The 27918-nt window shown below is 44.5% G+C and overlaps 1 protein-coding gene across 1 annotated transcript in view; it reads right to left on the reverse strand.

Annotated features, from left to right (window-relative positions):
• Positions 1 to 27918, reverse strand: part of LOC143286855 (synaptojanin-1-like) — a 66300-nt gene that overhangs the window by 12023 nt on the left and 26359 nt on the right. The window contains exons 13-21 of the mRNA XM_076594693.1: positions 27096 to 27236; positions 25525 to 25717; positions 9424 to 9582; positions 8814 to 9025; positions 8083 to 8286; positions 6441 to 6519; positions 5896 to 6070; positions 4556 to 4639; positions 3656 to 3825 (exon numbers count right to left, since the gene is read on the reverse strand). Coding sequence (XP_076450808.1) covers positions 3656 to 3825; positions 4556 to 4639; positions 5896 to 6070; positions 6441 to 6519; positions 8083 to 8286; positions 8814 to 9025; positions 9424 to 9582; positions 25525 to 25717; positions 27096 to 27236 — 1417 coding nt within the window. The remainder of the gene's footprint in view (positions 1 to 3655; positions 3826 to 4555; positions 4640 to 5895; positions 6071 to 6440; positions 6520 to 8082; positions 8287 to 8813; positions 9026 to 9423; positions 9583 to 25524; positions 25718 to 27095; positions 27237 to 27918) is intronic.

The following is a 27918-nucleotide window of genomic DNA, read 5'->3' on the forward strand; positions in this document are numbered from 1 at the left end:
GAGGCAAGGCAAGGTGAGGCAAGGCAAAGCAAGGCAAGGCAAGGCAAGGCGAGGCAAGGCGAGGCAAGACAAGATGAAACAAGACAAATTCTTACTCAACAATGGAAACAATCAAGGTACATGTGACTAATTAACACAAGTGAAAACCAGTGCATGTGAATTAAGAGGGATCCATACACTGACTGAGAGGGTATTCATTTGAATCCAGACAGGCACAATAGCCAAGTGGTTAGAGTGTTGGACTTTCAATCTGAGGGTCCCGGGTTTGAATCTTGGTAACGGCGCCTGGCGGGTAAAGGGTGGAGATTGTTCCAATCTCCCATGTCAACATATGTATGTGCAGACCTGTTTGTGCGTGAACCCCCTTCATGTGTATATGCAAGCAGAAGATCAAATACCCACGTTAAAGATCCCATAATGCACGTCAGCGTTCGGTAGGTTATGGAAACAAGAACATACCCAGCATGCACACCCCCGAAAACGGAGTATGGCTACCTACATGGCAGGGTAAAAATGGTCGTACATGTGAAAGCCCACTCATGCACACACGAGTCAACATGGGAGTTGCAGCCTACCAACAAAGAGGAAGAAGAAACAAGAGAAAACTGAAGATTTGAGAAATGTTTCTTGCACTCCCTTACAGAACCTCACTGTCTGTCTGTGTGCAAGAGCAAGCAGCTTTATTTGAAGTAGGGGTTCTGTACACAGACTGTCAGTGAAATCAGACATACATGTACTGCTTCAAAACCGTTCTCATCTGCATCACCACATTTGTCAACAGCTTCCTTGGCTTCATGCAGATGGCATCAGTGTCTTCAGTTTCATTTCATTGTGGTCCATTGCCTCTATCATCCTTGAATGACTTCAGAGTAACAACTCCCTGTGTCCTTTATAGGAGACTTTAAAAAAAAAACATTAAAAAAAACCGCTTATGAGCTATCTTAACTCACACTCAGGAAGTGCCTACAAAGTCTGCACAGTATGTATCCACAGATTGTTCAGAAAAAAGCTCACTGAGTTTGGAACACAAAATAGGTAACTGGGAAGACAAGAGCTGTCACTGCAAATGTGGGGCCCTCACCAGGTTCTAAAGCAATTTTATTCTGCTCATAATTTTGTGACCATTTTGAGATGATGTAAGCCTCTCAGTTTTCAGTTTCAAGGTGTCGAAGCAGGCAGACTGATGCATGCCACCCCACACCTGACTGAACAACATGCCACCCCACACCTGACTGAACAACATGCACCTGACTGAACAACATGCCACCCCACACCTGACTGAACAACATGCCACCCCACACCTGACTGAACAACATGCACCTGACTGAACAACATGCCACCCCACACCTGACTGAACAACATGCCACCCCACACCTGACTGAACAACATGCACCTGACTGAACAACATGCCACCCCACACCTGACTGAACAACATGCCACCCCACACCTAACTGAACATGCCACCCCACACCTGACTGAACAACATGCCACCCCACACCTGACTGAACAACATGCACCTGACTGAACAACATGCCACCCCACACCTGACTGAACAACATGCCACCCCACACCTGACTGAACAACATGCCACCCCACACCTGACTGAACATGCCACCCCACACCTGACTGAACAACATGCCACCCCACACCTGACTGAACAACATGCCACCCCACACCTGACTGAACAACATGCCACCCCACACCTGACTGAACAACATGCCACCCCACACCTAACTGAACAACATGCCACCCCACACCTGACTGAACAACATGCCACCCCACACCTAACTGAACAACATGCCACCCCACACCTGACTGAACAACATGCCACCCCACACCTAACTGAACAACATGCCTGACCTTCACATAAACCCAACACAATCATCAGTGCCTTGACAGCCTACCATACATTTGCATAAAACATTAGTGTAAAATGAAATAAGATATATAAACCAATGAAACAAACAGAAATAACAAAATCTAATGCAATAAAAGAGAGATACATATTGGGTAAATGTTTGAAATGAGAACAGAAATGATACATGTTCAGCAAACTGGAACACACACACACATGCGCGCACGCACACACACACACACACACCAAACCACACCTCACACACACAATACACACACAACACCCACCCACCACACACACACACACACACACACACCAAACCACACCCCACACACACAATACACACACAACACCCACACACACACACACACACACACACACCAAACCACACCCCACACACACAATACACACACAACACCCACACACACACACACACACACCAAACCACACCCCACACACACAATACACACACTTCTTCTTCTTCTTCTGCGTTCGATGTTTTGGCTGCGTCAGACGGTCACCCCCGTCGCCACGATGTAGCCCACGGTCTTCTCCAGGTCGTGGCGGTCTCCCCAAAGCTCCGCCTGTAGCTCCGTGCCCCCTGGCTAGGTTTGACGCCGTAGAGCTTCATGGGTTGGGCAGTGTTGGAGGATGTGTTCAGGGGTCTGGGGTCCAGTGCCACATGGACACTCATCAGTGTGGGCGATCTTCATACGGTGAAGGTGACTCAGTAGTCGGCAGTGGCCGGTTCTCAGTCTGAAGAGGACTGTCTGCTGGTGTCTCTGGAGCTGGTGGATTGGATCGACACCACTGTTTGCACCCAGCCTTCTCTTCCACTGGTTCTGGTAACGGTTGTGGATGATGGTCCTGGCCTCTCTGTAGGTCACGGGGTGGCTGAACTGCTTCATTTTGCTGCCTGCCTTGGAGAGAGCATCGGCCTTTTCGTTCCCCATGACCCCACAGTGAGAAGGAACCCACTGAACAGTGACAGTCGACCGTTTTGAAAGGTCATGAAGGGCTGCTTTGATGTTTGTCAGCTGCTGTTCGTTTCTGGTTGACTGGAGTCCCTGCAGGAGAGATCTGCAGTCAGTGAAGAAGGCTATCTTTGGTGGTGGGTTGACTGACGTCCTGAGGCCTTGTGCAGCATGGAGTAGTGCTGCTGTCTCCGCTCTGTAGTTCGAGGAGATTCTTCCTGTGGGGAAGGCTCCAGGGGTCAGTCTTCCATCTGTGTGCCTGATGAAGATGCCTGCTCCTCCATTCTTCACCGCTCCCTCCGAGGATCCATCTGTGAAGACGTGCGTCCATTCGCTGGGGTTGTACCGAGTCTCAATCATCTCCAATGTCAGAGCTTTCAGCAGGGGAGGGGCTTGGCAGTCCTTTTGGTCGATGCCAGGGACTTTTGTGATGATTGAGACTCCTTCCAGTTGGTCGGCCGGTTCCTCGAAGTCGGGGAGTGTTTCCATCTCGGCAGGGGACGAGGGCAGCAGGTCTTCATGTTGGCGGTGCAGGGTCTTGGAGAGGTGGTTGAAGCTGGTCCGCTTCAGTCTGTTCTTTGTTGGGTGCTTCAGTTTTTCGTGCATTGGGTGAGTTGGCATGCGCAGGAGCTTCTCGCTGTGGATGAAGACTTTTTCCTCTCGTCTATCTTTGAGTGGGTGGACACACACAACACCCACACACACACACACACACACCAAACCACACCCCACACACACAATACACACACAACACCCACACACACACACACCCACACACACACATAACGTGAAGAGGAAGCAGTGAGAACCACAGGTGAGTCAGTACCTCCGGTGAGGGTGCCCCCCTCAGAGGGATGGAGGACTCAGCCACCACCAGCTGGGAAGGGTCCATGTTGCCCTTGGTGCCAATCGGCGGGGGGCGGGTGGGGGGTGTCTCTGGCCGAGGAGGCTGGGAAGGACGTTCTGGGGGTCTGCTGGCTCGGTCCTCAGCTGGACCTGTGGGGCCGTGCAACAACACAACAGTGCAAGCACTGGACTTTGAATTCAATCTGAGGGTCCTAAGTTCGATCCCAGTATCAGAGCCTTGTGGAGATTTTTCATTCCCCAAGGTCAGAACTGCTAGTGCTCTAATCCCCTTCGTGTGTATACAAATACAAAAGATCAAATACCCACACTTAAGATCCCATAATCCATGTCAGTTTTCAGTGGGTCATGGCAATACAGACACATCCCATATGCATGTTCCTGAAAACAGAGTATTCATCTACAAGCCCACTCATAAATACAAGTGAACATGGGAGTTGCAAAGCACAAATGCAGAAAGATAGAACCAAAAATGTCACTTCAAACAAAACAACAACAAAAAAGAAGAAATTCTGTAACATTTATATTATAAAAAGGTTGAAGGTCTTATAATCTTTTGCAGCCACAGGGACAGTGAATTCACATCCACTTGTCTAGAGTTCGACATAGAAAGGCGGAGTCCAATCCTTTCCTTCCACCATTTTAACCTGGGTACCCATTCACACCTGCGCAGGGTGAGTAAAATCGAAGTAAAACACATTTCCACAAGACATAACACAAAGCTGAAAGTTTAATGAGGCCTCGAACTGTGATCACTGGTGAACACTGGATCATAGTCCAGCGCCTTACCCATACTGCCATGGTGCCCCCAACACCACGATACATTACAGTCAGTGACAGAGAGAGGTGAGCGGCAAGTTACCTGGCGATGCTCCACGCTGCAAGGCAGACGGCTGCAGGGGCTGTTGTAGTGAGGTGCTGGGGGCCCCGTCCTCTTCTTCCTCCTCTGCAACATCACAGCCACACACTTTCCAACATGAGTCAGAGTGTGTATGTGTGCATGCCTGAAATATGATTGAATGACACAGCAAATGAATGATGAGCGCCCAGTGGCAGCCATCAGTTGGCTCTACCTAGGTAGGCAGCCTGTTGTGCAAATGACTCCACGTTTATAAAGAGCTTAAAAGATTGGTCTCTGACCCAGGATAGGTGCTATGTAAGCACCATCCTGTACACAGCAAAGCATAGAACAATTCCCCTAACCCCATCCTATACACAGCAAAGCATAGAACAATTCCCCTAACCCCATCCTAGACACAGCAAAGCATAGAACAATTCCCCTAACCCCATCCTAGACACAGCAAAGCATAGAACAACTCCCCTAACCCCATCCTATACACAGCAAAGCACTGAACAATTCCCCTAACCTCATCCTATACACAGCAAAGCACAGAACAATTCCCCTAACCTCATCCTATACACAGCAAAGCACTGAACAATTCCCCTAACCTCATCCTATACACAGCAAAGCACTGAACAATTCCCCTAACCCCATCCTATACACAGCAAAGCACTGAACAATTCCCCTAACCCCATCCTATACACAGCAAAGCACAGAACAATTCCCCTAACCTCATCCTATACACAGCAAAGCACTGAACAATTCCCCTAACCTCATCCTATACACAGCAAAGCACAGAACAATTCCCCTAACCTCATCCTATACACAGCAAAGCATAGAACAATTCCCCTAACCTCATCCTATACACAGCAAAGCACTGAACAATTCCCCTAACCCCATCCTATACACAGCAAAGCACTGAACAATTCCCCTAACCCCATCCTATACACAGCAAAGCACTGAACAATTCCCCTAACCTCATCCTATACACAGCAAAGTACTGAACAATTCCCCTAACCCCATCCTATACACAGCAAAGCACTGAACAATTCCCCTAACCTCATCCTATACACAGCAAAGTACTGAACAATTCCCCTAACCCCATCCTATACACAGCAAAGCACTGAACAATTCTCCTAACCCCATCCTAGACACAGCAAAGCACAGAACAATTCCCCTAACCTCATCCTATACACAGCAAAGCACTGAACAATTCCCCTAACCTCATCCTATACACAGCAAAGCACAGAACAATTCCCCTAACCTCATCCTATACACAGCAAAGCATAGAACAATTTCCCCAAGTTCATCCTAGAAACAGCAAAGCACAGAACAATAGCACAGCACAGCAAAGCACTGACCTTCGTCATCCATGTCAAATTCCATGGAGGGGATGGAGAAGTCGTCACCAAGCAGACTGTTGGTGAAGGGGTTGAACAGCGCCCCTGTGTTGGCCGAGCACAGCTGCAGCTCCCGCTCTATCTCTGTGCACCAGTCTGGGGTCTTCAGGCGAACGTTCAGCATCTGGCCACACACCTGTAGGAACAGCGCACCATGGTTAGAAGAAGGAATGGAAGAAGATGAAGAAGAAGGAGAAGGATCAAATTATGGTGCTTAGAGCCTCACCAGCCACTAAGGCCAAGAAGGAGGAGAAGGAGGGTGAGGAGGAGGAGGAGCAAAAAAAGATGAAGAAGTGCAAGAAGAAGTGGAAGAAGAAGACAAAAAAGGAGAAGAAAAGCAAAGTCATAGTCATTGTTAGCATGAATAAAAACAATGAAACACACACACACACACACACACACAAACACACACACACACACACATACAATGACCACACACATACATACACATACACACACAAGCTTATTACTTTACTCATCACAGTGATGACAGAAGGATGACCCACCTCTGTCTGGTTGAGAGCTATGGCGTCAAGGGCATCTTGACCATTCTTGTACAACACCCACATGTCAGAGTCCACAAACCTGTGCACAGCATACCTTTATCACCACCTGATTTATCACGCCTTTTATCACACCTATCACCACCTGGTTTATCACACCTATCACCACCTGGTTTATCACACCTATCACCACCTGGTTTATCACACCTTTTACCACTTGTTCATCACACCTTTTATCACACCTATCACCACCTGGTTTATCACACCTATCACCACCTGGTTTACCACACCTTTTATCACCACTTGTTCATCACACCTTTTATCACACCTATCACCACCTGGTTTATCACACCTTTTATCACACGATTTATCACCACTTGGTTTATCACACCTTTTACCACCACCTGTTTCATGACATCTTTTATCAGGAGCTGGGTGAAGGGATTTGATGGAGCAACATGGAAAGACTGAATGAGGAAGATGAGGGAATATGAAGCTGATTGTAGTGACAGAGACAGGGTGTGGAAGTGAAAACACAAAAACACAGAAACTAAGATGAGGAATTACAGGACAGCTATACATGTACTGTACAGCATCTTAAATTGATATATCCTCTGTTTTTGGATTAATTTTGGCTTCAACAATAGACTCTCTTGAGAATATAACAGATATTGAATGGATCATGAGGGTGCCAAGGGAAGACAACAGAAAAGAAAGACAAAAAGACAGAAACACACAGACCTCACATTGAACGTACCATGGATGTACAAAGGGAAGACAACAGAACAGAAAGACAAAAAGACAGAAACACACAGACCTCACATTGAACGTACCATGGATGTACAAAGGGAAGACAACAGAACAGAAAGACAAAAAGACAGAAACACACAGACCTCACATTGAACGTACCATGGATGTACAAAGGGAAGACAACAGAAAGGAAAGACAAAAAGACAGAAACACACAGACCTCACATTGAACGTACCATGGATGTACAAAGGGAAGACAACGGAAAAGAAAGACAGAAACACACAGACCTCACATTGAACGTACCATGGATGTACAAAGGGAAGACAACAGAAAGGAAAGACAAAAAGACAGAAACACACAGACCTCACATTGAATGTACCATGGATGTACAAAGGGAAGACAACAGAAAAGAAAGACAAAAAGACAGAAACACACAGACCTCACATTGAACGTACCATGGATGTACAAAGGGAAGACAACAGAAAGGAAAGACAAAAAGACAGAAACACACAGACCTCACATTGAACGTACCATGGATGTACAAAGGGAAGACAACAGAAAAGAAAGACAAAAAGACAGAAACACACAGACCTCACATTGAACGTACCATGGATGTACAAAGGGAAGACAACAGAAAAGAAAGACAAAAAGACAGAAACACACAGACCTCACATTGAACGTACCATGGATGTACAAAGGGAAGACAACAGAAAGGAAAGACAAAAAGACAGAAACACACAGACCTCACATTGAACGTACCATGGATGTACAAAGGGAAGACAACAGAACAGAAAGACAAAAAGACAGAAACACACAGACCTCACATTGAACGTACCATGGATGTACAAAGGGAAGACAACAGGCAAGAAAGGTAAAAACACAGCAGCACACACACCTCACGATGATGACCTCTCCGATCTCGGTGAAACGCTCCACAATGTCATTAACGACGTCATCCTCGAAGTCAGCACCAGTTGTCATGGAGATGATGACGGTGGCGTCAGGGGGTCCCTGCTGGCTCACCACTTCCTGCAGCACCCCCTCCTTCCTGTCCTCCACCACCTCCAGCGTCTCCACCTCAAACAGCCCCACCACCGGCCTGCAACCACCACACCACAGGATACCTCTTCTTCTTCCTCCTCTCCTCCTCCCTCGACTCTGCAAAGTCACCAGGTGCTGCATAGAACTGTTCACAACATTCCTCCAGGTCTGCTGGTTTTGTGTCAAAACCTGGGTCTCTGCTTTGCTTAAAGTAAAAGGTTAAGGGTCCCACAGTCTTTCTTCAGTCACAGGGGAAGTGAATTCATATCCACTGCGTCCAGGGATCAGCAAAGGGAGTTGGGGCCCAATCCTCTCCTTCCACCACTTTTTACTTTCCACAACCAAAATCCTCTCTAAAGAAAATTTTCTCTGCCAGAGCAAAACTCGATAGTCTCCTGAGACTAACGGATGCCTATTTATTTCATGAATGCTCTCACTATCAATCTGATTTTGTTACATATTCCCAAGGACGATAAATAAACATTTGAACAGAATCAACTTAACAGCCACAAACAAATGTGCTGAAGATTGAATCAAGACTTGATGGTCTGTCTTGTTCCCTCTCTGCTCTGAAGCCTCCCTTACCTGTGATCAGACATGCGCAGCTCTGCACGAGTGTAGAGGAGCTGTGTGGCTCTGTTGTCAGGGCAACCAGGTAAGGGGCGGTGGCGCCACAGGATCCTGTCAGTCCAGGCTGGAGTTCGACACTTTTCGCTGGAGTCCCAGTCATCACTGAACATGTCATACTTGTAGGTGGGAGCGAAATTGGTGGGTCCTTCGTTAAAGCCTTGGAAAGCCTGCACACACACACATGTGTGTAAGCACACACACACAAAAAAACACACACATTCACACACATATATATGCATGTGCACACATACATACATATGCACGCACACACATCATGAACGTGCTCTAATAAACATTCCTCTTCCAACGGAACACGCACACACAAACACAGTGAATATATTTCTAAAAAAATAATCGTCTTCAACGTAACACACACATACATCCACACATGCACACGCGCACACGCACCCTCCCACAGACCCACAGAAAGAATCTTGCTCACAATCCTAATCACACAGACAATACAATAATCCACTTCTGGTAAAGATTACACCACCAACTGAGTCTAATCCCCCCACCCCCAACCTCCAACTCCACCTCCCCACACAGTCAGCCAGTCAGCCACCTTGTCATTGGCACGCTGCACGTTGAGCTGGTCATACTCCTGCAGTGCTGACCAGTTCTGGTTCTCCACCAGCTTCTTCACCTCCTCATTGGGCAGGTCGATCCGGTAGTTGAAGTCCCCGCACCAGAACACGTAGTCATGTGACAAAACCGTGCGCCCCTGATGCAGAAAGTGAACCCCAATATATATATATATATATATATATATATATATATATATATGTATGTATATAATTACATATATACTGTACTTTTCAGCCCTCAGACTTCAGATTACAAATTTTATTATGTCTCCATAAAATAAGGAAAATTTCATTCATCAAGGCTCTGCAGCATGTAATATGTAACCCCTGAATTCAAAGAAAGAACAAAATATATATGATATTGCTGAGGACTGTCTAGTTCATTGATCAATGATAATGTATATGCTTATATCACAGATTGACATAAGTTTACATTTGGGCCAACAGCAAAGTGAGAGCTGTATTATCAATGGTTTCTCCAGTCAATGGGAAACCATTTACAGCTTAGTCTTTTGTGAAGGACTATGACTCTCACACTAGGAGGCAAAATTGCACTGGCTCCTAGTGCTGCAGCCTTGTGGGCTAGTTTGCCTTTGGGAACCATCTCAATGCCGACTGTCCTAAAACCCTTTTGGCCGAGAGAGTGGGGATGTACTTGGGCAAGACACTCTCCACTATAATCAAATTCTAGCCCAAATAGTCGGAACAGTAGTTGCCTCCTCTGCTGTTCTGATGGTCATAGTCGGACACAACTGACTATCATATATATGATATTCAAAGCGGAAAGTCAACATGTCAAGATAATAATACTCTCTCTCCTCATCATCCTGTAATAAATAATATGTTGTGAATATTACCTGTAATAAATGCAGTTATAAAATATGTGCAATGCAGCTTGTAGAAAGTAAAACAGTAAGCAAACTATGCTGACAAAACCTTTGTAGATTTTGAAATACACACATGTGCATGCAACCGAACACACACACACACACACACACACACACACATGTGCACACACACACACACGCACACACACACACACACACACACACCAAGTCTAGAATTTCACAAGCATCACACTTTAAATTAGGGTCTCACATGTTATACAAATGTAAAATTTATGAAAAAAGGAGAAACAATGAACAAGTTATAAACAAAGTGAAACAATGCTGAAACATTTCGGAAGATGTTCATTTCACAGATGATGCATCGGTACATCGCTGACAATGAAGCAAAAGTTTTGCTATGTCATTAACAACCTTCATTTCTGTGCATATAAAAACGACAATTTGGGACAATTGATCTGCCCCTGACTGCACCCCTCCAGTCCACCAGTTCTGGCCTGGGCTGCACTAGTCTTAGCAGCACTAATTTTGCTTGGTGGTAATAAATGTCCACGACATCTTCTCTAATTCTGCTGACTTAGGAAAACTGTTCGCAACATTACCACAAAGCAAATCTGATGCCGTTAAGATCGGAAGTGTGACCCAGCCAAGGACCTACGCAGGACATGGTCATAATGGGTTGCGTCTGGTGAAGACAAGTGAATAAGCATGGCAGCAATATGATTGGGACATAACAATGTTGAAGGCTGAAGATGCCACAGCCTTCATGACTGTAGGGGCAGTGAATGCATGTCCACTGTGTCCAGGGATCAGCACAGCAAGGCGAGGCACACTCTTATCTTTCTGCCATTCTATCCTTCCGCAACTGAAGTCATGTCGCTACTCACACCTGTGTGGAGTGAGGAAATGAAGAGTAAAGCACCTTTCCCCAAGGACACAACACCTAGCTGAAACGGTACTGAACCCTGATCACTGGTGAACACTGGACCCCAAGTCAAAACACATAATGAGTTTGGGCATGGTGCCTCCAACTGAAATGTACTGTTTTCCAAATACACCATTTGTGACACATTTATATAATAATACTAATACTTCATACAATGCTTCCCTTCAAAGAGCAATATGCTAAATATGTTTGTATTTGTATTACTCTTTTTGTCACATTCGATATCTCTGTGAGAATTTCGGGCTGCTCTCCCCAGGGAGAGTGTGTCGCTACACTGACAGCGCCACCCTTTTTTTTTTTTTCTCTGCCTGCAATTTTATTTGTTTTCCTACTGGATTTTTCAACAGAATTTTGCCAGGGACAACCCTTTTGTTGCCGTGGGTTCTTTTTCATGCTAAATGCATGCTGCACACAGAACCTCAGTTTATCGTCTCATCCAAATTACTAGTGTCAAGACCACCACTCAAGGTATAGTGGAGGGGGAGAAAAAAATGGTGAGTGCCAGTGTGATTCGAACCAGTGTGCTCAGATTCCCTCACTTCCTAGGCAGACGCGTTACCTCTGGGCCAACCCTCCACATACTGTGACACACACATACCTGTAAGTGATTATTGATAAAAACATCATGGGAAATTGTTCTGAAAACAAATCATCGTAATCTACACTACATTCATTTTGTCTATCTGTTTTATCCATATCAGTACTGCTGCTAACTTCTAAAACTATCATCTTGACAAATTCATAAATGATTTTATATGACTAAAAAATCATCAATGGTGTCAATAGAGAGGAGAGAGAGAGAGGGATAGAGAAAGAGAGAGACAAAGAGAGAGAGATACACACAAAGAGAGAGAGATAGAAGAATCGTTTAACCGTATTTGTATAACTTCCTTTATCATGTTTTGTTGTTGCTGGTGGTGGTCGTAATGGTGGTGTTGTAGCTGTTTTCTGTGTCTGAGGCAGAGAGAAAAAGAGAGAGAGAGAGAGAGAATGTGTGTGTGTGTGTGTGTGTGTGTGTGTGTGTGTGTGTGAGTGTCTGTGTGTGTCTGTCTCTCTGTTTACATGCGTGTACGTGTCTGAGTGTGTGTACACACTCCACTTTGTGTGTGTGTCTGTGTGTCTGTGTGTGTGTCTGTGTATGTGTGCATCTGTGTATTATATGTGTGTTTGTTTGTATATGTATGTGTGCACCACTCTGTGTGTGTGTGTGTGTGTGTCTGTATGTGTCTGTGTGTGCATGCGCATGTGATAGCTGCTCCATCCTGTTCATTCACCCCTAACCGACAGAGTGTATACTTTTTGGTGAGACACCACCACCACCACCACCACCACCAGCCTCCACTCCCCTTGGTTATAATATGCATCCATGCATAACTTCCATAAGATACAGACAGTGCACAAAATCCAGATGGACAAGATGTTAGATGAAATGCGAGCAATATTCTCCAGTGTTTCACTGTGCTAAATTCGCTTGTTCATTCCTGGCTCTGATTTGTGAAGATCAACTGGTGGAAAACAAAAAAGTAAACATGGATCCTATTTCTCTTTTTCTCTATTGCGCTATCACTCCTCTCGCATCTCTTCCTCCTCCCCTTTATTTCTCTCTATGTCTCTCTCCCTAAGTCAGGATATTTCAGAACAAGAAGTTGCAGATGCTATTCGGAAATTAAAAAAAGGCAAGGCTTGTGGTGTAGACAGTATTTTGGCAGAAATGTTAAAATCAGCTGATAATATTGTTGTACATTTTTTAACAAAACTGTTTAACATTCTGTTTGATAAGGGCACGTATCCAGATGAATGGGCGAAGGCAATAATTGTTTCAATTTTTAAAAAGGGAGATGTTCAACTGACAACTATAGGGGCGTGTCTTTGCTCAGTCTTATTAGCAAATGTTATACATCAGTGCTAAACGGAAGACTTGTCAAATGAGCTGAAGAAAATGATATGCTAACAGAGTCACAGGCTAGATTCAGGCGTGGTTATGCCACAAAAGATCATATTTTTGCTCTGAATGCAGTTATTGAGAAATCTTTATCAAAGAAGGGAGGCAAGCTTTACGCCTGTTTTGTTGATCTGAGAAAAGCATTTGATTCTGTGCAACGTCAGTCTTTGTTTGATATTTTGATTCAGAAAGGTATAAAGGGGAAATTTATGAATGCTATCATTGCTATGTATAAATGTGTTACGTCTTGCGTACGTATTGAAGATAAGTTAACTGAGTTTTTTGACTGTCCCGTTGGCTTAAGGCAAGGTTGTATGTTAAGCCCTATATTGTTTTCGTTATTTGTTAACGAAATTGCATCAGCAGTTGAAATCAGTGGTATTCATGGAATTGTTTTTGCCTGATTTATTAGAGTTGTTCATTCTTCTGTACGCGGATGATATTGTACTGCTATCCAACACTGCGATTGGTCTGCAAAATCAAATTAATATTCTGAATAATGCATGTAAAACACTCTTCTTGAACGTAAATACTGACAAAACTAAAGTGATGGTTTTTCGAAAAGGTGGCTTTCGGAGAAGATATGAAAAGTGGAATCTCCATGGAAATGCTCTAGAAGTAGTGAATGAATATAATCATCTAGGGTTTGTTTTTACGACAAAAATGAGTATAAACAAAGGAGTAGGGATTTTAGCAGCAAAAGGCAAATATGCATGCATTGACTGTATAAAATATATAACGAAGCTGAATGATATTTCCAAAGGATTTTTTTCAAAATATTTGATGCTCAGGTACAACCCATTCTTTTGTACGCTTCTGAGATGTGGGGTCTTAACAGACTTGATAATATTGAGAAGGTTCATTCCTTTGCATGTAAACGTTTTTTGAACATACCACTTAGAGTACCAAACAAGTTTGCATACGGCGAATTAGGACATTATCCACTGTATATAAATAGTGCAACAAGGTGTATCAAGTACTGGTTAAGGTTGCTGAATATGAATGTGCACCGATTACCCAGACAGGCATATTTGATGTTGTTTAACTTAGACGAAAGGGGAAAAAAATGCTGGGTGTCTTTAGTAAAAAATATTTTATTTAGACTTGGGTTTGGATATGTCTGGTTGCAACAAGGCGTTGGTTGTGAGCAAACATTTTTGTCATTATCTTAGCAAAGAATGAAAGATATATTTATGCAGGAGTGGGACGAGTCAGTAATGTCTAAAGATATATATCATAACTACAGACTGTTTAAAACTGGTTTTCAGTGTGAGCAATATTTTGACTTTGTGGATAAAAAGTGTTTTTGGGACTGTTTGGTAAAATTACGGCTTGGTTTGCTCCCAATGAATGGATCATTTTTAAGAAGAACATTCAAATGTAATTCAAATTACGCAAGTAAATGTTGTAATGTGATCGAAGATGAAAACCATTTTATAAACAATTGTGTCCTTTACAATAACCTGCGGCAAAAACATCTGAACTCTGAAGGTCAATCGTATGTTCACCTGCTGAAGAATGGTTCTGTTTACAGTATTCGTAAACTCTGCATTTATATATTTAATGCCCTGAAGATACGACAGGAATTCTGTGACAACAATGATGAAAGTTAGAATTAATTTACTATGCACAAGAAGCACTTTTGTTCTACAGGTTTAAGTTAGTACGTATTTTACATTTTGTTGTGACTGAGTGATCACCATATTGTGTACTTTTGACCTCTTTCCAGGGGCCAGAAGCCTGGAGATTAAAGTTTTGTTCTTGTTCTTGTTCTCTCTGTCTCTCTCTGTCTCTCTCTCTCTCTCTCTCTCTCTCTCTCTCTGTCTCTGTCTCTTTCTCTCTCACATACACACACAGCCACACACAAACTCACACACACATACACATGCATACACATACTCATACATATGCATACATGCACAAAGCATATATGCAAACAAAAACATGCACACATACAGACATATGCACTCATCCATTTTATCTCTTACATGTTCTCAAACACACACACACACACACACACACACACACACACACACACAGATATATGCATACATGCCCATCACATGTATGCAATCAAAAACATGCATGCACACAAAAATATAAATATATCATATGAACACACACTCTTCCCACCACCCCACCCATATACCACAGCTTAACTTTTCTGACATGCACTTATCATGTAAAAGTTTTAGGTCAAACATTAAAAGTCCACAGCCTGTTATGGCCATCAAGACAGTGATTTCATATTCACTGTGTCGAGGGCTGGGCAAAGGAAGGCTTGATGGCTGTAATCAATCAAGCCTTGAAAATACAATCATGTAATTTGGTAGCCCTTAAGACAGATATAAGACACTGACAGGGTGCATATAAGTTTTGAGTGGTTGTTATTTTTATAAAATATGCCACAAAAACTATTCATTTTCTTCAAATATATGAACTGGGGGTAGTGAGGTCTGGTGCCGGACGTCCCGCTCACTAAGGGAAGTGATAGTGACTAACCCTCTCCTTCCCAGGTGTAGTGACCGCCGCGTAGCCACTGTCTAGCTTGCTAGTCAGCAAGGTTATTGCAATGGCCTCTCCTACATTACTGTGCCCTTAGCAACACCTTCACGCGGTGCCCCTGTTTCCACTAAGTTTGCTATGTCATGGCGCGACCGAGTTCCTGGCGGTATATCTGGGCGGGCGGGCTGAGCCTTCAACCCTGGTTGTAAATCTGCCTAAGAGAAGGAAAATCTCTGATTTCAAAACCCGGGCAGACAGAGCCCGTTAGCTGTCACAGGCAATCTGTCTACAGCCTTGTGGTCGCCATAGACGTCTTAGCTCGCTGAGCCCTGTGGAAGGACGCATGGCCTAAAGAGTGGGATTGGTTTGCGCGCACTGGTCTTCACTTTAACTTTTCGCAGCGCAGGCGGGAAGAAAGACCTACAGCGATGAGGAGAGGCGAAATGACAGGTACTAGATGGTACTGGGAGTCGCAGTCTCAATTCTGCATGCAGGCGGCTCAGACTATTGGGTCGCTTGTCTGTTGACTTGAGGCAACAACAGCATTCGGCAGCACTCTGAGCGACCAAGCAGCCCTCTCTAGGGATAGCGCTGCTTGCTCCACATGGAGACAGGCCTAGAAAAGGTGGCCTAAACACAGCTTGCCTCACTCACACCTGGTTGGTTCGCCGCGGCCAACGGGCATCTCACTGAAGCGGTAAGAACAACATTGAGAAAAAGAAATCAAAATCAAAAGCAAGAAGCAATTTGAAGTTAGCATGATGGAACATCCGCACCATGCAAGACTCGGACGACAGCGACCGTCCACGGAGACGATCAGCTCTGGACATTGACATCGCTGCTCTCAGCGAAATCCGCTTCGCAGAACAAGGATCCCTCACAGAGGAGGGTGCAGGCTACACCCTGTACTGGTCAGGCAAAAGTAAAGACGAGCGCAGACTGTCCGGAGTAGGCTTCATGATCAAGTCCTCTATTGCCAGCAAGCTCCATAGCCTCCCAGTGGGACATTCGGATCGCATCATGTCCCTACGACTGCCCCTTACAAGCAACTGCTTTGTCTCTCTGTTCAGCATGTATGCTCCTACCCTCCAAGCAGATGCCGTCACCAAAGAAGCTTTCTACAGCGAACTCAGTTCTCTGCTCAGGAAAGTGGACAAGGAGGATAAGATTCTCATCATGGGTGACTTCAACGCACGAGTTGGTAGGGACCATATCATCTGATAGGATGGCATGGCATTGGCAACTGCAATGACAACGGCCACTTGCTTCAAGAGTTCTGCACCAAGCACAGCCTGTCAGTCACCAACACACTGTTTCAACAGAAGGCCAGATACAAGACGACCTGGAAACATCCACATTCCAAACATTGGCATCTTTTGGACTACGTCCTGGTACGCCAGAGGGATATTAAGGATGTTCTGCACACCGGAGTCATGCCAAGCGCCGACTGCTACACAGATCACAGGCTTGTTTGTGCCAAGGTCAGGCTCACAGTCAGACCAGCAATCAGAAGGAGAGGACCTCCGACTAAGAAGTTAAATGTCCAACAACTACTGGTCAAGGAAGAGGAGTTCAGGAAGGAGCTCGAAGACAGGCTAAAAGCAGAGGTCTCATCAAGCCAGGAGCCAGATCCAGAGGAGCAGTGGCAGCGCTTAAAGACTCCCCTTCAAAATTCAGCTGTGGACGTTGCTGGCTTCTCCACCAGGAAAAACAGAGACTGGTTTGACGAGAATGATGTGGAAATCCAGAATCTCATACAAGAAAAGCGTGGTTCGCATGCCAGACTCCTTGCCAGTAAAGATGACAATACAGCCAAGGCAGCCCACAGAACAGTTTGCAGCACTCTACAATCTAAACTCAGGGAGATTCAGAACAACTGGTGGCTTAAACTGGCTGAGAAGACTCAGTTATATGCTGACTTGGGCAACACAAAAGCCTTTTACGAAGCCTTGCGAGCAGCATATGGCCCGTCACTGCAAGTGCAGGCCCCTCTGCGCTCATCAGATGGTACTACTCTCTTGACAGATCGAGACTCCATTTTGCATCGCTGGACAGAGCACTACCAAGACCTCTTCGGAGACCAACGTACAGTTCAGGACTCTTCAATTGAGAAGATACCTCAGCTGACAGTCAAGCATGACCTGGACAAACCCCCGCTATTCAAAGAAGTGAAGTCCGCCATCAAGAAGCTCAAAGGTGGCAAAGCCCCTGGCATCGACGGGCTCCCAGCGGAAGTGTACGTTGCAGGAGGCGACATTGTCGCAGAACAGCTGACATCCCTCTTCACTCTGTGCTGGGACAAAGGAGTAGTGCCAGGTGACCTCAGAGATGCAGTGATCGTCTCCCTCTACAAAAACAAGGGCAAGAAATCTGACTGCTCCAACTACAGAGGCATCACCCTTCTGTCAATTGCAGGAAAGATTCTGGCAAGAGTCCTACTGGACAGGCTGATTCCCACCATCGCCGAGGAAAATCTCCCCGAGAGCCAGTGCGGGTTTCGAGCAAACAGAGGAACCACAGACATGATTTTTGTGCTACGCCAGTTGCAGGAGAAGTGCAGGGAGCAGAACATGGGCCTTTACGCAGCCTTCATCGACCTGACCAAGGCCTTCGATACGGTTAGCTGAGATGGGCCCTGGAACATCCTGACGAAGCTTGGATGATCACAAAAGTTTCTTGCAGTCCTCAAGTAACTCCATGAAGATCAGCATGGCCAAGTGAAGTGTGGAGGCGAACTTTCAGAGCTGTTCCCCATTGGAAACGGTGGCAAGCAAGGCTGCGTCCTGGCCCCCACACTCTTCGCAATCTTCTTTGACCAGATGCTGAAGGAAGCCAAGGAAGATCTGCTTGAAGGCATCTACATCAGATTCAGAACTGATGGCAGCATCTTCAACCTCCGTCGTCTCCTTGCGCGTACCAAGACCACTCAGGAACTGATCCTGGAGCTGCTGTTTGCAGACGACTGTGCTCTCCTCGCTCATACTGAGGAATCTCTGCAGTTAGTCGTCAACCACTTTGCTGATGCAGTCCGGGCTTCTGGCCTCACCATTAGTCTGAAGAAGACAGAAGTCATGTACCAGGCACCCCTTCATGGCACCTACGCACCACCCAAGATCTATATTGACGGGCACCAACTGAATGCTGTGGAACATTTCATTTGCCTTGGAAGCATCATCTCCAACGATGCCACAATCTCCAAGGATGTGGACCATCGTCTGTCCAAATCCAGCAGCTCATTTGATCGCCTCCAGAAACGTGTTTGGCAAAACCACTCCCTAAGACTCTCGACCAAAATCCAGGTCTACAGGGCGGTCATCATCAGTACCCTGCTGTATGGATCTGAAGCTTGGGTCATCTACAGGAGACACATCAAGCTGCTGGAGCGTTTCCACCAGAGATGCCTACGCTTCATCATGGGCATCAATTGGCAGGACTATACCACCAACATCGAAGTCCTGGAGAAAGCTGATCTCCCAAGCATCGAGTCAATGCTGATGCTTCGACAGCTGCGCTGGGCAGGTCATGTAGCGCGTATGGACAACTCCAGAATGCCAAAGGCCGTCTTCTACGGTGAACTGCGTGAAGGTAAACGCAGCGTTGGAGCTCCACGCAGACGCTACAAGGACCAACTGAAGCAGCAGATGTCACGTAGCGAAACTGACCACTACAGCTGGGAGACACTGGCAGCAAACAGATCTGCCTGGAAAACTTCCACCAGGAAAGCTGTCAGGAAATTTGAAAAGGTCAGGACACAGACAGCCAGGGAAAAATGCGAGCGGAGAAAGGAGGCATCATCTCAAGTTTACCCCTCCAGCGACCAGCCAACCTTCACGTGCGCCAGCTGTCCCCGACAATGCAAATCCAGGACTGGCCTGTACAGCCACCAGAAGGCTTGCCTCACCCGGACTAGACCTTCTTCCCAGTGATCTTCGGATACGAAGAAACTGCCATCATGAACTGGACACCATGGAACTGGTCTTTTACATATTTCATATATTATTATGTGTATACTGAATATCCCTGATTCTTGTGCGTTTTTTAATGAATTTATCTTATTCTGGAAATAATAAGGTGTTCTGTATTCTGTCAAAACACTGAGCAACAAACAACAGAAATTCTGCATCCACAAAGTTCAAAAGCCAGTCAACCAGCTCTACCTTGAGCTGCAGCCATCTGCTGTTTTTAAGTTGCATCCTGTCAGCTTGGTGATCTGCCTTTCAAACTATATCATCCTTCTTCTCCTTTAACTCTGTAAAGAGTCACAGGGGTGCCACACATGAGAACTGTTCACCAGTGTAGTATAAGCCTAGAGTATAAACTGTATCATAAGCCAATGCAGTTCATCATTTTAGTGCTTTCTCTCTTCCCCCCCCCCCCCCACCCCCTCCCATTTTCTATTTGCCCCTCCAAAACATGGAAACTCACAACATCAACAACAAACAACAACACCAGCAACATGCAACACCAACAAACCAATAAATACATTTCAATATCTGCCCTAATCCAATCAACTGTCAATTCTCCAACATACACAAGGTTAGTCTGTTCAGGAAGCTTAATTATCTCCATCCAACATAAGAGTAATCTCCTCAGTTCTACACAACCAATGTTAATAAAGAAAATGGGACCAAATAATCAACAAGACATAAAGAGAAGCTTGCTACAGCACTGTGGTAAGTCAGCTCGGGTTTCTACTTATACAATATTACGACAAATACGAAATCACAGGCGCCAACATTCCATTAATACAAAAAAACAAAACAAAAAATCACAAATATATGAAAAAGTAAAAGGGGAGATAAAAATGGGAGGGGAGGGGGGGGGGAGTAAAACCTTGTGCGAGGATCATTTATGGATATTAAAAAAACAAAAACCAACACCCAATGCTGTGGTTAAGGTCAAACGCAGTGTGTCAAGCAGGGTTGGTGCATTTAAACTCTTCCAAAACATTCAAAGATGATACCTTTTCTACCTGTCAACAACAAGGGGGGAGGGGGGAACCATGGAATGAAATGAAAGATGCAGGTGAGCTCATACACCTGACAGCAAAATGTAACAATAAACTGCCATTCAAAAGCAAAGGCTCATTCTCACAAAACAATCACACAAAAGAGCAGTTTTAAATCAAAATCAGTGACACATTCCAACTCACAAACTACACTCTATAGAAAACTAAGTCAACACCATGAACACTGTCAGTAAAAAATCAGAAGGGAGAAGAGGATATTATATGCAAGTCATTCAAAGGGTGCTAAGTTTCTAGCACTGAACCTGCCAATTAAGATATATATTGATAACAAATTTAAAGAAGTGTTTATTCTGGAAGTGGTCTTTAAAATTTGCTTTATTTCAGAACATGTCTCTTCTAATGTGAGATAAATCAAGCTGCTGTGTTTTTGCATTGCACTGCACAGAATAGTATTGTATTGTATTGTACTGTATTGTATTGTACTGTGTTGTACTGTGTTGTACTATATTGTACTGATTTCCAATTCTCTCGGCGGACTGAACTGCTTGGCTGCACAACGAATCACTTGTGACAACTGTTTTTTTTTCACGCTTTAAGTTCTAGTCTGAGTACCACACTGGTTGCTCTGGTGTATAGTTGCTGGATGGTGTTGATAAGCTCTTCCCGATGTTGATTATTTTCATTGTGGCCCATTATGATTCCTGCCAGACTCTGTCAAATGCCTTCTTGAAGGCTATGAAGTCTAATTAGGCTCATCAATTTTGACTTGATTGACTGACACACTGACAGACAGGCTTAAAGCAAGCACTGTGTCAAATGTTACAATATGGAACACTATAAGCACCAAAGTAAAAAAGATTTAAAAAGAAAAACGCTTGTAAAAATGCACAACATGTATTTTTTTTTATTGCTAATACAAAGCTGATAGACTGCATTGTCAGGCATCAAGTTCTAAGGACTTGAACATCAGTCCCACACTGTGTGAGTTCATTTCAGAATCAGTCGACAGCATGCAGGATTACAGCAACTGATCATGACAGGGGTGAGAAATTATTTCTATGAACAATTCAAGAGAGGCAACATTCTTTAACTTCTAGTCACCCACTGGTTGACTCTTTTCCATTTCCTCTGGGAATAACTGCATATCTAGGGTTTCTCTTTGACTTCAAAATATCAGTAGTGCAAAATCTTTTCAAAATTCATGTCACATGCAATAGATACAAAATAAGAAAACAATGATTTATAATCAACCATGATGATCCATTCCTATTTTGCATTCAGTCTTGTGATTTTTAACAATAATCATCTAAAACCAACTGTATTTTGATTGAAGCAATTCTTCAAGCCCTTCCCCATTCTGAAAAATGACTGATATGCCACAACATAACCACACAACATAAAGCTACACACTCTAATAAGTTAAAGTGATCAAATCTACTGTACTAATGGAAAAAAGGTGTTTCAAGTCTTCTTAACTATGATAATTCCCACAACATGAATGTCATGCCTAGCTAAACAACACCATCCATCCTATCAACATGCAACAAACCAGGGGACATAAAACATGCTGGAAGCCAAGGAGACAGAGAGTTACATACCCTGCACACTTCCTGTGGAAAGGAGAAGGCAAAGTGTGGAAATCAAATAGAGCGTTCAGCACTCATAACTGACACATCACCCTCTTTAAAGCCAAAGTACTGCAGTATGAAACTGTAGTTTAATACAATCATACCTTTGCTAAACCTGTTCGATCAATGCTTCTATTTTTCCAATAAACTAGATTGATGCTCTTGTGTCTCTGCCATGCAATGACTAAACACAACTGAAGTTAGCTCTACAAGCAAAGTGTAAAACTTATCCATAAATCCTCTAGACACTCAGCACAATAATAGCATATGTAGGCTTCTTAGCCATTAAACACTTTGTCATTGGTCGTAAAAGTATTTTGATAACTCCTATTCAACTGAGATCTTACTAATCTGGGAACAGTAAGAACTGTACATGAACAACCCAGGCAATGTTCCTATGGAAGCTAATACCCACCAACAGTTTTGAAGTCACCCAGTAACAAGCAATACTGAACAACAAAAAGCAGATTGTGGTTTGAACAGTATCTTATCTGATAATCTCCCAGTACAATTTACTCAACAGGACAACAAGAATGTCTACATGGATTCCTGCTATAGATCATAAAGCAGATCATGACAGAAAATTGTTCACGAGATGAAAACATTTCTCTTTCAGAGACCATGTTGAATGCTATCATGCAGTGCTTCCAACAATCATGGCATGTTACCACTGTGCACAAGAATATTGCATGTACAAGTGCTTCTGATAACTACCGTAAAGTTCGGTCTATAAGCCACGACTTTTTCTCCCAGCTTCAACCTCTGCAGCTTATACAATGATGCAGCTTATTTGCGGATTTTCCCAATCCCGGGAGTGTCACATTCTCCTCTGTTCTTAGCTGCCCTTCATCTCACCAAAACCATGATTTCTGTTCATTAATTTTTGGATGAGCTTCAGATTTGTGTGCTAACTGTTCATGTTTTAAAAATCAGATCCGCACACATTAAAGCCTTCAGTTGAGCATTCAGTTCTACTCTGCTCAAGTGCACACCTTCATCATACCGTAAACATGATGTAATGCCTACGATGCAGCCTTCAAATTGAAGGCAATCAACCTAGCTGTTGAAAAAGTCAGTAGAGCCACTGCACATGAGCTTGGAGTGAATGAATCGATGATACGACATTGGAGGAAGCAACGTGGAGAACTTTTGTGTTGTAAGAAAATGACAAAGGCCTTTAGAGGCAAGAAGTGCAGATGGCCTGAATTAGAACACCACCTCGAAGACTGGATCAACACACAGAGAGTGAATGGCCGAGGTGTTTTCACAGTTCAGATCAGACTGAAGGCAAGAACAATCGCTGCAGAAAAGAACATTGAGGGTTTCCAAGGTGGGCCATCATGGTGCCTCAGATTCTTAAAGCGAAGAGGTCTTTCAGTCAGGACAAGAACAACTCTCTGTCAATAGCTTCCTTCTAACTTTGAAGAAAAACTAACAAACTTCCGTAATTTCACACAGGAGAAAATAGCCAAAAATTTCATTGGTCCGCAAGACGTCATTAATATGGATAAAGTACCTTTGACCTTCCTCTCAATAGGACTGTAAATAAAAAAAAGGAGAATCATCCATCACACTGAAAACAACTTGTCATGAAAAAACACACTTTACTTGTGTTCTGAGCTGCACAGCATCGGGAGAAAAGCTACCACCAATGGTCATTTTTAAACGCATCACGATGCCAAAGGAAAAATTCCCAAAAGGAATCATAGTAAAAGTCAACAAGAATGGGTGGATGGATGAAACCTTAATGAAGGCGTGGCTGGTAGAGTGCTATGGCAAGCGACCAGGGGGTTTCTTTCGCAGGAATAAGGCCATGCTGGTTTTGGATAGCATGAGAGCCCACATTACTGACTCTGTGAAAGAAGCTGTCAGAACAACCAACTCAATTCTAGCAGTGATCCCAGGAGGCACAACCAAGTATTTGCAACCACTCGACATCAGTATCAACTGTCCTTTCAAAGTGGCACTGCGTGTCGAGTGGGAAACCTGGATGACAAGTGGTGAAAAGTCATTCACCAAAACTGGCCATTTACGATGAGCAAGCTTTGCTGAAGTCTGTCAATGGATCCTGACAGCATGGGGAAAAATAAAGCAGTCCACCATTGTCAGCGGTTTTCGTAAGGCTGGACTGTGTGCTGCAGCAGACGACAGTGCAAGCGATGAACAAGCAGCGACCTCCACCTTGCATTCAGGTTCATCAAGTGAAAGCAAGGCTGAGGTCAGTGACAAGATGGCGGAGGAAGCAGTGCTGACCCTCTTTAACTCAGACACTGAAGACGAAGATTTCAGTGGATTCAGTGAGCAGGATAACGTGGAATAAAAGTGACTATCCTTAAATTATTGATCTTATTTTCGTTGTGTTTTTTTGTGGGGTTTTTGTGGCACTTGCAGTATTTTTGCTTGGTATGTGTTCCGGTACCGGTAACAGGTGCAGCTTATAAGCCAGTGCAGCTTATGTGTGTTTGAAGTTCAATTTTTTTTTTAATTTAGTGGGTGCGGCTTATATACCAGTGCGCTCAATAGACCGAACTTTACGGTATGTGCATATGCTACATGTGAAGTGACCCACGTTTCCAGAGATGATATGACTCTTCTCTGACTTTTTACTGTGAGTTTGCATGCATGACTATGCATGTGATCTGAATGAATGTTTTGAACATGCCTTCAATTTGGCTGAGTTTTAGTTAAGGCTATTTTTGCCCATGAGTATTTCTATCCAATATTTTACACTTTGTCTTACATCATTAATCTTAAATTTTGCTGCACCATTGTGAACATCATCACAATAACAGTAACAGTAAAACATAGTAATGTTAGAACAAATATGACAGGAATATTATGTTCATGTCTCTTTACATACCCCACACAATCATGAACACTGTCAGTACACAGCATGGTGTGCAATCACACAGCAACTCACCAGAGAGAAAAAAGAAAGTGAAGGAAAAAAAGACAACTGAATCTTGTCAACGGAAATGAACATACACGACACAAAGGGTAAACAAAGACAGCCTCTTTAACCAACCAACCAAAAAATGAAATAAACATTAGAAAAGAAAAAACATCAACAAAAACAAAAAACAAAAAAGAGCAAGGTGGTAGCCAGAAACACACAGATAAAAGCTGAACATGGACATCCAATGTCCACGTAGGATACACTGGGGCAGGAGGACAACTCCCTGTAGTGTGAGCAGAGAGCGGGGACAAAGCTCCCCAGTCACTGACACCCCCTCCCCACACTCACCATGGGAAAGGTCATGCGTCGCGTGATCTCGTGGTAATCCTCGTTGCGGTCGTTCACCTGCGACTGGCCAGCAGCCAGATGTGCACAGAGGAAGCAGAGGGAGGTGGAGTGGACAAGGAAGCGAATGCCCACGCCCCCCTTGTTCCCCGTGGCGCCCCCTAGTCCCGTCTTCACCTTGTCCACAGCCACGTCTCTATGGCAGGAAAAAACGGAGGAATACCTTAACTTCTCTTCCTGAGATGATCAAGTTATTATGATTCTTGATATCAATTTATGCACCCACTAAGGCTGACAATAATGTGAACTTGACTTCTGTGCTTTTCAAACTTTTTCAATTCGGTTAGCTGGAATTTTTAAATAACAAATTTAAAAAATGGAACTGGACTGAAGGTGATGCAAGGTACTCTCGGCCTTTCACTACCAGCCGCAGTTTTAGTAACAATTCAGGGGTCATTGCATTATCAACAGCTGGCCTGGTTGTGTGATTGCTGGAATTTATTCACAAATGGCGACTGCCTTACAGGGTGTTTGAAGCAATTTCACAGTCAGAGTTGGCTTGATATTGATGAACTTTTTGGGGGGGGCTGGGGAGTGGTTTGGGGGGGGACTGGGATGGGGGTTGAAAAGCAAAAAATTTGCTGAGTTTGCTGAGCGTGTTAACATAGTGGTCAGGATATAATGTACAGAAGAGGTGGCTAGAATCTTGTTTGATTTTCTGCTAGTCTGCAACAATAGTGACTACGGACAAATGGTCAAAAAAACTTATATTGCTGCTGCTCAACCAAAGTGATTTTGATAATGCGAATGAGGATTACACCCTACCAAGTACACTGGCAGGTAGGGGGCATGTTGGTGATGGAACTGGGCACAGAGTAAAAACAATGTTCAGACTATGTGCCATGTGGTGTGGACCTGATGCGGTCAGCTGATGAAGGGGGCCAGGTGTGGATGACACTCACCTGATGAAGGGGGCCAGGTGTGGATGACACTCACCTGATGAAGGGGGCCAGGTGTGGATGACACTCACCTGATGAAGGGGGCCAGGTGTGGATGACACTCACCTGATGAAGGGGGCCAGGTGTGGATGACACTCACCTGATGAAGGGGGCCAGGAGTGGGTGACACTCACCTGATGAAGGGGGCCAGGTGTGGATGACACTCGCCTGATGAAGGGGGCCAGGTGTGGGTGACACTCACCTGATGAAGGGGGCCAGGTGTGGATGACACTCACCTGATGAAGGGGGCCAGGTGTGGATGACACTCACCTGATGAAGGGGGCCAGGTGTGGATGACACTCACCTGATGAAGGGGGTCAGGTGTGGATGACACTCACCTGATGAAGGGGGCCAGGTGTGGATGACACTCACCTGATGAAGGGGGCCAGGTGTGGGTGACACTCACCTGATGAAGGGGGCCAGGTGTGGATGACTCTCACCTGATGAAGGGGGCCAGGTGTGGATGACACTCACCTGATGAAGGGGGCCAGGTGTGGATGACACTCACCTGATGAAGGGGGCCAGGTGTGGGTGACACTCACCTGATGAAGGGGGCCAGGTGTGGATGACACTCACCTGATGAAGGGGGCCAGGTGAGGGCGGACAAAGATGAAGAGGACAACGCCAACCAGCTGGATGTGGGTCAGCACGACATACTTGTGTTCCCGGGACACCGTCTTCAGCACCTCCTTGTGCCACTCCATGGCATTGGTCGTGCTGTCACCACACACACACTGCATGAACATGTGCACGCTTGGACATGAATATGTGCACACACACAGACATACACATGCACATATACACACGTAACACACACACACAAACATGTACACACATGCATAAAATGCACGCACAAACACAAACACACACACACCCATTCTATCCTGACACACATTATGTGTACATAAGAAAGCCGTTATACACATTGAGGCACTCTAAACATTTCAAAATAAGTACCCTACTTTTTATGCACAATTCTTTTCCGCATAAAAAAGAACAAAAAGATTCTCAGTAGAGTTTTTGACAAGACTTCTTCGTTCCAAGTTTTCTGTGAGTACTCACATCATGTGGGACAAGTGATGTGGAATGAAATAAGTTAACATTTCTCCTCCAAGGCAGGCAATCTTTCCTGGCTGTACTATCACAGTGCAAGGAAGGAGGAGAGGCAGACAGAAAAAAAGATGGGAGAACAACTTCCCAGAATGGACAGGCTGAGATTGAACGATACCCTGAGAGAGTTGAGGAACAGGGAGAGATGGGGAGAGCTGGCTGACAGGTCATCATGAGACACAATTAACAGAGACTTGATAATAATAATAATAATAATTAGGATTTATATACCACTGAATCTTGTGCAGAGACAAATCAAAGCACTTTCACACCAGTCATCCGCATACAT

This window comes from Babylonia areolata, chromosome 10 (assembly GCF_041734735.1).
Source record: "Babylonia areolata isolate BAREFJ2019XMU chromosome 10, ASM4173473v1, whole genome shotgun sequence".
Classification (NCBI taxonomy): Eukaryota; Metazoa; Mollusca; class Gastropoda; order Neogastropoda; family Buccinidae; genus Babylonia; species Babylonia areolata.